Here is a 13,795-nt window from a genome sequence, read left to right as displayed (position 1 = left end):
TGTCTGATTAGAGGCTAACTGCCCTGAATTATCTTGAATCTTGATTCTTGTGGGACTCATCTGTTAAGATAAGTACTACTTCTCTTAGATCTTTCTGGATTATTGGATCACTGCAGAGATATGTAGCTGAAAATAGATCACTGTTGTGTATATCAGCCACATTTTAATTCAGTTAATTTTCTTTTATGTTGACTATTTTGAAAAAGCCAGTTTTAAATAGGACCTATATAGTTTTATATAACTTTTTGCTTTTTAAATGAGTTAGGAATGATGCAAATGAAGCTCTTAGATTTTCAGCAGATTAGCTGCTGTGCCTTTAGCATTGTCCATTTCTTTTTTCCCAGTGAAATGCTTTTGAGGACAATAGCCTCTAAAAAGTGAGAAAATAATAGAAATAGTGGAAATTAGGATAAGCAAGTAGCATCCGAGGATGCTGGCCAGGTTCCTTCATTCTTGCACACCACTGTATTTAGTGGTTAATGATGATACAACTTGGGCAAGGTCACTTAATTTATGAAATGCCTTGGGCTGTGTTCGCCACAGAACATGTTATTGTCCCAGTAATTTAGGTCAGTATGATGAGAATCTTCAGTTACAATTAAAAAAAAAAAATCCTAATTTAATTTCAACTGATAAGAGATGAAGTAAATTTGTTTCAAGACTGAGGAAGAGAGGCAGACATTGCTGTTTCATGACTGAGGAAGAAAAACAGACAAGGGAAGAGGAGTATTAAAGTATGGAAATGTGTTTGTGGGAGAGTAAGCCATGTGTAGGATTTCTGGCACCACTGTAAATTGGTTTTCCTTTACGATCCAGGTAGAATTAGCTGTTGCTTTATGGGAAGCTTAGGTCAAATTCCAGGGTGAATTCAAGTTCATTTATAACTAAGGAAGGGACATTTTTCCTAGCATCATATAATAACAACTGATTTGGATGCAAATGAAGGGTGTATCTACATAAAAACCATCCATGGCTATGTCCTTTGTAGGCTAAGCAGACAGATGAGATGCTTTTGGTTTGAAGATACCAAAACAGGGTTAATGTAACTGTGGTTTGTCTGCCATGCTCTTTATTTCAGTAGATATTGAAGCCATTGAGATGCTGCACATTTAAGTGAGGAATGCACTATACTCCTGTAATAGAAGCCTGAGATAAAATGTCTGTTGCTGTTGTGTTTTCTTTGTGCAAACTCAAGTGATAATGGTGGATACTTGTTTGAACTTGTTGGCTATTAGCCATTACTTCGATTTTTGGAAAAGTATGTGTAAGTCCACTGAAGACAAGCCCATGAAGCTTATTATTTGTTGAGAATATTATTTACCTCTTACGTATGTTATTAGAACAGGAATCTAAATAAAAAAAGGAAAAGCATATGTGCTCAGTAAAGAATAGCATTTCTGGATCAGGAGGCTTACTGCTCTGCAAACAGCTTTGCTTAAGCACATATCCTCATAGGAGCATAGGAGTATCAGTGTTTGCACTTTAAAAAAGTGTTAGGATTTACAAGCCAGAGCATTTGCCTGGGTTAATGTTCAGAGCTTTTCAAAGACACTTTTAACTGGATTGCATTTAGGAAATATCTTAAAATGTTGCAGTTTTCCTCCAGCTCCTAAATGAAATCCATTAAGAAGCTCATATGCATACTTACTTGAACTTAAAAATATCTGTGCAATTTTTCTATTTATGACACAAATTTAAATTTCAAAAGTTTCAAAGCAAAATGTCAGTGATATTGCTAGAAGCCGCTTGTAATGCAGTGTGTGATTACATTGTAATTATCTGAGTTGTGTAATGTCAATGTCCTGTGTGGAAGTTTGCCTCTTTTAAAGTACATTTCTATTTACTTGATGGTACTCTTGATAGCTATTGGTTTAGGGTTTTCTTGGTTATGTTGTTAGTTTGGTTTTTTTTTTTTTGGAATAGTCAATTTTAGACTGTGAAAGTGCTCAGTACTAATAATTGGGGCAGCAATAACATTTTTGAAGTGACAAGGTGCTAATAATCCCAATTAGAACTTAAAATTTTCTTTGACCAGTGGATACACAGGCTATGCAAAATGCATCTTATGAACACAATGCAGTACACAGATGGTACCTGAGAACTGTAGCCACAATGTAGTGATTTGCACGTACATGTACATACCTTTTTGTCAGTCACATCTGACTCCTAAAAATCATTAGTGTGTTGTTTACTGATAGGATTGTGTTCTATACTTCTGTCAGATTTTGTGTGTCTTTTACCTTTATGAGAAGATAACCAATTTTGTGCTTTTCTGTATGTACTTTTCCAACATGGATTCATTTCTGTGAGGTTGTTATGGGATCTGGATTGAATGTAGCATGTATACATAGTAATATATTGTTATGTACACTTTTGTATATATATGTATAAATATATATAGTATATATTTGTATATATTTGAATATTGCAAGAAAATTGACATCACAATACAGTGTTTTTTTTCTAAAAAGAACCGTGTTTTCTTCTAAACTGTAGTATTTAGTTCTATCTGAAAAATTATTCAGCTTTGGAAGACATCATGTTCCATGGTTTATATGTGTCCACTGAGACACACTGTTGAGATTGAATAGTGTTTTCCTATTTCATGAAGTGCTGCAGTAATGATTTTAACATACATGGTAGTTTTTTAGCTGGCAGTAGTCTTAATGCAATCTTGTACTCAATTATTGTATTGATTCATATGTCTTTTTAATTTAAAAAACCCCACTTTTCTGTATTAGCATTTTTAATTTCTTGTATGTGCCTTTCACAATGAGATTATTGTTCTTTTGATTAAATAGATGAGATAATTAGAAATATGGTTTCTGTACCATAGATACAACTGTAGCAGTTATTACAAGCCTGGGGTTCAGGTTTTCATCAGAGCTATGTATTGTTTACTGTTGAGTTGAAAATAAGGAAGAAAGACATAGCTATGTGCTGCAAAATTCTGGAGAGCAAATTTAAGTTTTTTGTAGTGGGACATTTTTTTTAATTCCAAGAGCTATCATATTAATGTAAAATAACCCAATACCTTTGTTCCTAAGAAGATACCCATATAAGCAATGCTCTTCATGTGTTCATTAGCCCTTCAATTACTCCTAAAGTGACTATTAAATGCTGAATGTGTTATACTGTTTCTACCCTCAGGAAGACAGATTTTAATCTTCACAATTAATACTTTATTTTATTGTTGTGTTTTATTGATCAGTAGTATTCCTGGGTTTGCTTCAGAATAGCAAAATACTAAAATTTTTATTTTTAATGCCAAGAGTAAAGGAATTGAACTAGAATTTGTGCTGCAGTGATGAAGAATGAATAACATCTTATGTCTCATTGCGTGCAGTTTGCTCATGTTTCAGAGGTTATTTTTATAATTTAAAACAACTATGGAGCTGCAAGTTTAAATTTTTCAGAATTTAATGGTTCCCATATGTACTTTACATGGGCCAGATATGTTGCAGGTTCATGGATTTGTCATTACTGCCTTATACAGTCTATCTTCACCATTACAGTCTATAATTTTTTAATCTATTCAGTTTAAATGCATTTTTTATACTACTAGTTAATCCATGAAGATTAAAAACAGTTGAGCATTTCTTTTCATCAGTGATAATAAACTGTTTAAGAATGTCACATAAAGTATGTTTCTGTGAGTTTTGCTTTTTGTAGTGAGATAATGAGTTTTAAATTTATTTTTGAAAATTATATTACCTATTAAAGAACTGTGTTTCTAGTCTTTACATAGTAAATAGCTGAGAATTTTATTTTCCCCTTATATTCACTGTTTGGGTGTTTAGCAGTGAAAACTGCAGTATCTTGTTGCTCTAGAGTGTTAGGGAGCGTATCCATATTAATTACTGTTTATGTGGCTCAGTGTGCTGTGGCCTCTCCTTGTGTGCTGCCACAGGGCATGTCCGGTGGTGCAGTCCAGGGCTGTCCTGTCCATCTCCAGGCTGCCCTGGAGCGAGTCAGATGCCAATGCAGTGCAGGGCTTTTAGCTCCTCAGGGAGCAGACCACCTGCTTTGGTTGTGTGTGTGATCCAAGCTTGTCAGCCAGTTTTGGCTGGGCTGCAGAGTTGTCGCTTCTGGAGTAGGAACTTGACCTTTTTGGTAAGATAAACCAAGAGCTTTTGGCGGGGGAGTGGGGGGAGAACACAAACATAATGAATGCAGACTGATTAAAGATGTAAAGATGTTTAAGAAATAGGCATCTTAATTCCACAGTTCTGTTCACACTGGACAGTGAGTTCTAGAATTAATCCAGACTCCAGGTGACTGAGGGCTATGCTCTCTTCAGGTGTTTTGTCTAAGAGTACAGTCTGCGCCCTCTGCTACTTCGTTTCAATATAAGGAAAGGTGCTTTTTAGGTGGGAGGAGGGAAGTTACAGTCTAGATACAGAGTGAGTAAACACTGGAAGATTGGATTAAGAGGCAAAAGCTGTTGTTGGGAATTGGGATGGAAGTGTGGGTTTCTTTGAATAGATATGTTAGTTATGGAGGTGGGAAACCAGAAGGCTTAAGAGGGAATGAAGGCAGAGCAAATAAGGTACTGTAGTCTGAGTGTTATCTGGCTTGATGTGATATCAGCAAGATTCTTGGAAATTTGGCAACTACCCCCAGAATCACTAAAGGCAGGATTAACATCTCTATGCAAGTAAGAAAAGATGGGTCGTATAAGGAATGGTGGTGGTAAAATACAATCTAGGAAGGTTCTTCTGATGGTGTCCACATGATGTGCTGTTTTCTATCTGAACTGTTCCTGTCAGATACAAGAACTCCTTATTATCTCCTCCATGTTGTTTTACTTTGAAACTTAGTATCAGGCAGAGGTTTTGCAAGTTACGCTTAGGTTTCTTAAAAGTGTCAGACATTCCAGACAAGTATTCCAATACTCTAATTGTTGTTTTAGGACAACAGCCTCTGGTGTTAACAGGAATTTAAAGCAATTCTCAAATCTATGTGCTTTGTGGGCTCACTGATGTTTCTATGGGTTGTGGTGACCTGACTTATGGCTGTGTGCTGGAGCTCCCCTTCAGCTCTCTCTTCCTGCTTCTCACGTAGGGATTATGAGATGCAAGGACTGAGGAGAGAAGATTTCACCCTCTGAGTGGGGAATGTTGCATCAGCATCCAGCTGTTGGTAAAACTGTAGCCTAAACTGGAGCTGGTGTGTTCATACCTTCACCTCCCAGTCTATGGCTGTGTGGATGTTTGTGGGTTTTTTTCCCTCCCCTCCCTGGCTGCAGTACTAGCATTTGTCTGGCTCCATGCCTAGTCAGTTCTAGGAGCTAAACTATCCAAAAACTGTTTACTTCTGTAGGATTAGGATATAAATTTTTGTAAATGTATCTTTGTGTGCCAACAGCTGACAGGAAATGCTTTTTAACATGTCTAGACAGAGCACTTTCTAGAGAGCAGCTACACCTGATAGGAAATGTGAATACGTGTGAGACTGGGTGTGATAGTCTGTGCTCTAATTAGTACTACTGTGATATGACACAGAGATTTTATTAATTTATTTGCCATAGCAGCTAAAGTTAGGAGTGGCTGGTAAGGCATCCATGTGCAGTGGTTTGTGTGAAGCAAGTTACTTTCTTGCATGCATGTTTTTTCAGGTCAACTTGCACTGAAGTGCAAATCAGTGGGAATCCTAAAAAGTATACGGCTGGTGGCTAAGTGGGAAAATCAGGAGGGAGCAGAAAATAGTAAAAAAGACAGTTATTACAGGAAAAGTTGATCATGATATCTTAAAATAATGCAGGTGCTACAGATGTAACTGGGGGGGAGAGAACTTGGAGGAAGCTTCCTAGAATGGTCACAGGGATTAGACTTCCAGTGCTGTTTATTTGCTTTAGAAATGGCAACACAGAGTTAGTGTTGGAAGAAATCAGGTCTAGCTATGTCCCCTGAATTTTATCTTTGGTAGGCTTTTGAACCTGGGATAAGAATAAGAAAGAAAGAAAAGTTTGGTTGGTAATTTTGTAAATTCACAAGAATTTCTTTTGAAATTAGTATGATTTTCAACAACACTGCTTTTCATTCTTGCATTCTATTTTGTCCTCAGTTCTGTTATTTTCTAAGGTGATTTTTATTTGGTATTTTTACATAGAAAACTTGCTGTGTTGCTCCAGTGATTGGCACTGTATTTCACTAGAAATAATTTCTGTCTCTAAGAGCAGTTTATTTTTAATGAAAAGCAATAAATAAAGCATGTTGCCACATACTGAATATCAAGAAAAATATTCTTTAATGGCACTGCATAGTGAGCATCGCTGCTTGAATGATCATGGGATTGTATAGGAAAAATAAAGATTCCTCATTAGATTATATAAATTTAGCACATTATAAGTTAAAAATGGAGGAGTATAAATAGACACAGTTTTAATTCTGTAATTTCATTACTTCTGAGAGGTTTAGTTTACAATTTTAATATTGTTTAATATGCATAAAAATGAAATATCGCAGGAAATCTTTTATCTGTTGCAAACTCATATTTTGCAAATGTTTCATTGCTAAGCTTCCTTAATTATAATTTTTTTGTTGAATTGGAAAATACTTTCTCCTCTTGTTAGAGTTTTGGAAGGATTCATAGTTCTTTTTCTGTATAAAGCTTATGGAGTACTTTCATTTCAGAGTTACTTTTAAGCAAGTACTGCTTGTGTAGACCTTTCAGTCTAGGTTTCTAAGTTTCTTTCCCTTTGGCAAGTAACTCACTAGAAGGCAAAATACTTACTGTTGAAAAATACTGGGTTTATATCCTTGTTAAATCAGTTTCTACAAAATAAACTTCGAGAAATGTATTTCTTATTCCATGTTCATGACTTTCAGCAGAAAGCATTTTTCTTGGTTGTTTGCAGATGGTTATTTTAATCTGACTTATGCTGGTGACCACTTTCCCAGTTCTTGGAGTATGCAGTCACCATGAATGGCTCTGATTTATTGTATATTTCCTGGCACTCCCTTTGAGTCTTTTAAAATGTGTTTTGTGGAAGTTACTTCAGCGTTCAGCCAACAGTTACACTGGCGCACAGGCTTCATACCGGCTTCTTGGTGGCCATTTTGACTATTCAATAATAGTGTTAATGGATATGTGTGTTTTTCAATAATACCCTCTGGATTAGGATTCATTTGTGATGTTAGGAGATGCATTCTGAATTACTGTCTAGTTGAATGCTGTCTTAGTGATAGTTGTTTTATAGCTGACAAGCCAGAATTGTTTCACAGAACAAAACTTTTTCTACCTAGTGCTTATTATTCTACTGGCAAAAATGAATCCAGCCATGATTTTTTTCCCCCTCTTTTATGAGAAAGAAAAGTTAGTACATTATCTGTTGCTAAGATTTCTCATAGTACAAAGGACAGACTTTGGGTTTGACTGCATTTATGTTTTGTATGCTGGGAATCTACTGCTAAAGGTCTCGCCATTAAGCTGAGAGTCATAGCTGAGTTTATTTGCAGTTTTGCCAAAGTCATCTGCCAGTTTATGGAGCAAAATGGAAAATGGGCTTTCTGATCCAAGCTATATTTAACAAAGAAACATTTCAGCAATGTTCTTGGAATAGGTGAAAATCTGGGGGGGTTTGAGGGGGTTGGTACATTTCTTTTCTTGAGGTACATTGTTTCAGATCATCTCTTGGTCTCTCTACAGCTATTCTGCTCAGAAGAAGAGGGAAATGCTTTCTTATAAGGTGACTTGAGATGTCCTTAATTCTTTCTAAAACCTACTTTTCAGTTGCTTGTTCTTCCAGGATTTTTTTGTGTTAATTTCCATGGCCATATTTTTTAATACAGGAAGTATCATTGCCTGTGTTAGTTCCAGTTTTCTTTTCTGATAAATAAGTATTGGACATGCAAAATGCTTTTGTTCCAATCAGGCATTGATTATTTAAACAAAAGAAAATAAAAATCTCACATGGAGCTCATAGGAAGTAGAAGAGCAACGGTGATGTTGGGCTGTGGAAAACCCTTCATGAAATCTTCAGTGACATCATTTATGTTTCAAAGTCATTTGTTAGAGTAGAATAAGATGGGGATAAGTGCAGCTTTCATCTCAATGGTAGCTCTACAGTTTTGTCTTTAAGCTCCTTAATAATGGAAAAGTTAGCATATTTTCAGAATTACTTGCCTCTTTGGAAAAATTATGATCTTAAGCGAGTAACTTAAAATTATTATTGATCACAAATAATATCCTCTGCCTAAGTGGTACATAATGGTCCATCATTTCATTGTACATTAATGCACAGAAACTGTGAAAGTGACAATAAAACATCTACTTCGAGGTGAATGCTTTATTATGTTTTTTCTTCTTGTGCCACATCTCTTAATACTTCAAATAATGTATGGACTATATATTAATAGCAAGTTTTAAACTGCATTTTTTTAAGATTACACAACATTTTTGGATGATGAAGTGTTTTAGGTTATATGGAGTGTTGTAAAATCTATCATTTATTGTATTAAACCTTTATGGTTGAGCAACTAACAGGCTCTGCAGAGAAAATACTAAATCAGTCTGACTGTAATTTGTAAATCACACTCAAGAGAGAAATTTACCTTGTACCCAGATATTCAAAGGGCTCTACGTTAGGCCTGTTACTTTATAGGCAATGTCAGAAACTTTTTTTTTTTCTTACAGAACTGTTATTTTCATTTAGTTTAAATTTAGTTCAGTCAGTTATAGCTACTTTTGAAGTGTTTCCAATTCCATTTTGAATACCTTTTTTTTTTTTGAAAAAGTACAGGTATATCAATAAATCTTAAGATAAAGTAAATTGTAACTAAGATACAAGTTAATTTCTGTGCTACCAAGGATTGTAATTTGCTTGCTTGTGTTGACTTAGGTCAACGTTTGCTTGTGAACATCATGGGGTTTTTTTTCCATAATTTCTGCAGAAGTCTGGAATTGGTAGGATTTTTTTTGTTATTGCTTTTGCACCTTATGTTCAGTTTGCATTAACTATTAATGATTTTTTATAAGCTCCTTCGTTTACTTCCATATATATTATTACTATTTTTCTTCATGCATACATTTCTGAAATGTATGGGAGGATGTTGAAGTAAAGATGTGCTTTATTTGGTTTATTGAATATATCCAGTACCTACCATTTTTGCAAATAATACTATCTAGGTTGAAACATTTTTCTCTTTGAATAGAAGGGGAAGTAGTTTCAAAGACTTTAGGATGTGTAATTTTAAAGCTTCAGGTTAATTTTTACAATTTTTATGGGCATTCCAATTTGTAGATGATGTTTTTATTATTACCACCAAACTTGCACTCTTGCAAATGTGTATACTGGTTTTGTGTTAAATGTTGTGCCATTCTTGATGGAAAGATTCATTGTAGTACATGTACATTTTTTAAGACTACCTGGGATTCCTTGGTTTCTACATATGTTTTTAAAAAACAGCACTGTTTCATTTGTTTGTCTAGGTTATCACAGCTGCAGCCAAGGGAAAATTTTCCTTATTTTCTTCCCATGAGATAGCTTAATGTATTGGACTAGAGAACTATATTTTCACAAGAGCAAATGCTCTTAGCTGAACTCAAGTAGATGTTACAGGAATTATAGCAATACAGTAGCAATTTCACAGTATACTTTTAAGTATTTTTCTCCTTCTTCTTTTCCACCATTCCTGTGATCAGTCTTCACCTGGTATCATATGACTATGTAGGATACTAGGTTGATCACACTTGTGTGGTTGACTTAGAAATAAATCTCCTGGGAGATGCCCTGGGCAAATGTTTAGTTTAACTTTTGCAGCTTGTGGAGCAGTGGGCACCAGGGATGACTTGAGATGAGCTGCAGAAATACATTGTATGATTGGAAGATGAGAAGAAGGAATGGAATCTCCTCAATTTAGCATCAGAACTTTCTACCTTTGTTGAATGATTTAAGGTTAACTTCAATAATTTTCAATCCTTCCTACCATCAGGTTGGGAATGAAAGGATTTTCAAACATTTTGTTCAGCTGTCTTTGTGTATGTGAAATGAGAGAGATTGAGTCAGAGACAGAACTTTTAGATAAAAAATGCCTGCTCTGTATTTGTCTAAACTACAGAGACTTGAGGTAATCTTTGAGAAACCTGGAGAAGAAAACTACATAGTGTAATATACGGTTGTGTCAAAATGATACTGTTTTCATAGATTGCTATATCTGTATTTTAGTTTTATCTTATTCACTGTGTGTTTTGAAGTATTAATTCTTGTCATAACATAGTAAATATTATGCACTGGAGGAAAGAGGAGGATGTGTGTGTGTGTTTGTGTTTGGTTTATGGCTGTTGTAAAGGACATCTGAAAGATGTAGTGGACTGGAAAAAAATCTCATAGTGGCAGAAGTAGTCATCCAGCCTGAAGATGTAATTGGTGTAAGTGAAGAAGTGTGGGGACATATTGGAAATGAAGGATGTATTTGATAGAGGATCTGTCTGAAATTGAAGTGACTATAGCCGAAGTTGTGGAACAATCTGACAGAGTGAATAAATTTCAAGGCTAAGATGGTGTGACTGAAGAGCTTTTAGAAAAACTTGGGGATGAAATTTCTGAAATCTTGCTTAGAATGAACATGATTCTTGGGGACTGGAGGATAGCAAATGCTCATTTTTATAAGTGCAGCACCATCTGCATGGTTCCAAGTCTGATGTTCGTGTTGAAAAATCAGCAGAATTTATAATAAATATAGTGGATACCTGGATAAAGGTAACGTGGAAAATTTACATTTTCTGTAATGAGAAACTCTTCCCCACAGTCGTTTGGAGTTCTTCAGAATCTGCAAAATATTTACAAGGTTGGTCCAGGTGTTTAAATGAAACATGCTTTTCTAAAAGGTGTGTCTGTCCCTTGCCAAAGGCATTTGATGAAAAAATTATGTCAGCCTTAAATGGAAGATCATCAGATCAGCAGCTGACTTGCTAAAGGATAAGAAGTGGGTGTGGAAGTAAATCCTTCTCGGTGGAGTGGAGTCATAGAGACCTGTAATGCGCAACTTATTTCCTAATGACCCTTAAAACAGCGTGAGTAAGGGGTTGACATTGTTGAGTGAGTGGATTGATGTAATAAGGATAAGGATAAAGTGAAAAAATTTGGAAGAAGTTTGTAAAAGTAATTGGGCAATAAAATGGCAGCAGCAGCATTGTAAAAAAAAAAAAAAAAGTAAAAAAATGAACAGTGTACTGGAGACAAAACAGCTTCTGTCTTCTGTAAGATGATGAGCACTGAGCTGACCAGAAATCTTAGATTCTTACCACAGTTGATAAGGGCAGGTTATATGATAGGAATTGCTAGGGAAATTGTGGGAAACAGAACATCATTATTCCAGTATGCAGACTTGTGACTTGTCTGTGTGTATTTCAGTTCTGGTGGTCTTACCTCACAATTTGTTTAGTGTAATAAAGCTGGAAAGAACTCAGAAATTATTAAGGTGGCACAAATGGCTTTTCTGTAAAGAATAATTTAGTAAAACAAGGATTTTACATATGAAAAGAGACATTAGGTACAAAACATGACAGTTTTGTACATAATTGCACATTGTAAAAAGATGGTAAGTGATTGATTACTGCATGTTTCACTGTTTAGAAGTGGGGAACATTAAATAAAGCTGGCAGGAGGTGTTTTCAAATCAAGTGAAATGAAGCATTTTTTATGGAATGGAGCATTATACTGTGAACCCTTGCAAAAAGGAGTATTGCAGATGCCAAAATTCAAAAGGAAATGAGATTTTCTTTTTTTTTCTTTTTAGTCCAACAGAGAACTACGTGGTTATATAGAAAGCAGGTCCTTCTAAGTAAGCAAATATCAGCTCTACATAGAATTTCCTACCTTGAGAATAATTGGCATCTGCTGTGATCTGTGCAGATGGCTGTGATTAGAGGATAGGGTGCTTGGCAAGATAGGCCTCATCCAGTTATTTCAGTAGAAGAAGGAATTTGTGGTTTTTTTGTCCTTTAAGAGAAGGGAGGCTAGATGAATTCTTGCTCAGCATATTTGCTAATGTTTTAAAAGGATTGCATTGAGGAATAGGATGAATGTGTGGAGGATGGCTGGGAGAAGTAGTACAGTCTGGGAGAAGTGTGTGTGGCTAAAAAGGAGAGCACAGGAAATAGGAAGCAGGCAAGATGCTGCTTGGTTTGGCAAACCAAAGTGGGTACAGAAGAATGTTTAATGTACTAACTGGTTCTTTAATACTTCATTTCTACTATACCACTTCAGGGGTCTTATTAGGGTAGCCCTAGATGGGTGTACTTCCTTTCAGATGTCATATATGTAAGCTTCCATGGTACTTAAAACAGATGTGATGTACAAAACCTTCTTTTTCTCCTTCATAATAGTTAAGTAGTGCTGCTGCATACACCTTAAGACATTGAGCTAGGCATTGTAGTTTGATGCACAGGCTGTTAAAAAGAGTTACAAAAGAAGTGTAAGCTGCAGCAAAATACATTGTTACCAACCTTATAATACATTGTTCTTGATTGGTTTTGTTTACAGGATTTTGAGTAACAATAAAATAACAGAGTTGAAGAATGGTTCCTTCTCTGGATTACACCTTCTAGAAAGATTGTAAGTACTTCTTGAAAATCTATTTTCATTTTAAAAACCAAGTGATACACTGTTTCATTAATAATTCTGAGTACAGAATATCTTAAATAAGGGATCTGTTCTTTATTTTGGTGTATTTGTTTGGGATTGAAGAGTTAACATAGCTAAGTGTTCTCTTAATATGAATGAATGAATTATTCAATGGCATGTAACAACAAATAAGGAATAATCTCACCTGCAGGTGAGAGGGCAGTTTCAGTGGAAAGTTTACTAGAATTCTGTGATGGCTGAATTTACTTTCTTGGTTGTTTCATTATGCAGACACTATGTTATAAAGAAAATTATTTCTTTAATTTCTTAAGTGTCAAACCATTTGTTGAACAGTTGCAAGTATATTTGCAGGAGAAGTAGATGTATTAGAGCCCCTAAGAGAGAGTGGATTTATTAAAGATTTGTTGTTGACATTTATTTTAAGAGTTTTACTGCTTACTTCACAGCTTTGGTATATGCTGAATGTACAGGGGGTTGGAGTGAGTCTGATGGGAGTAACTTTTTGGATAACTTTTGCTTCCCGTTTTCGCTTTCCCTTACAGATGATGCATTGCCTGTGAGATAAGAAGCAGCATTGTAGCTTCTCTTACAGTCAGCTTTTTTTCCATCTGGTAGAAGGTCAGGATTGGCAGGTTGCTCTACCTGGGAGGAAGCATAAACTTTAGAGATAAGGATTTTTCTAGGCCATTTGACTGGGAAAGCAGCCAGTTTCATAATCATCTCACAGCATCTAGGAAGAGTTCCAAACGACTTCTGGCTTCAGGGGATTAAAAGTATTTTATTCTCCCTCTAAAACTCAAAGGCTCCAATCCCAGTCACCTGACCTAAATAAATTCAAACACTTCTACCATTCCCTCTCCCACATACCAGAAGAAGGCATCTTTTCACTGGCAATGAGCTTTATTGTAGAAGTAAGTTGCTGTGCCAAAGAAGCAAGGTTATCAGCAGTGATGGCATTTGCTTAGGTAATAAAGGCATCTGCTGATGGTTGTTATTTGTTGGAACTCATTACAATTTTCAGACAGGAAATACTTGAAACTTTAGTTAGAGATAATGATTTAAGTTTTCTTCATGAATCCAAATCCTAAGTTTCTTTATTGTGAGGGTTTTATAGGTTATTTTAATATCTTCTTTCATGAAAAGGAAAAGAAAGCAGCAAGGCTGGCATCATGTTTTGAGCATTTTAAATGAGCTGGGATAGCAGTA

At 35.5% G+C, this 13,795-nt stretch overlaps 1 protein-coding gene across 2 annotated transcripts in view; it reads left to right on the top strand.

Moving 5' to 3' along the window:
- The window catches only part of ADGRA3 (adhesion G protein-coupled receptor A3), a 118,877-nt gene that overhangs the window by 65,822 nt on the left and 39,260 nt on the right, over window positions 1-13,795 (top strand). For both annotated transcript variants that reach the window (XM_086891682.1, XM_023925799.2), the window contains one exon: window positions 12,488-12,559. Coding sequence is in view for 1 of the 2 variants with exons in the window: in XM_023925799.2 (XP_023781567.2) it covers window positions 12,488-12,559 (72 nt within the window). In the remaining variant the exon portion in view is untranslated. The remainder of the gene's footprint in view (window positions 1-12,487; window positions 12,560-13,795) is intronic.

Source organism: Cyanistes caeruleus, chromosome 5, assembly GCF_971803275.1.
Source record: "Cyanistes caeruleus chromosome 5, bCyaCae1.hap1.1, whole genome shotgun sequence".
In the NCBI taxonomy this organism is placed as follows: domain Eukaryota; kingdom Metazoa; phylum Chordata; class Aves; order Passeriformes; family Paridae; genus Cyanistes; species Cyanistes caeruleus.
This window is presented reverse-complemented; position numbering and strand designations above follow the sequence as displayed.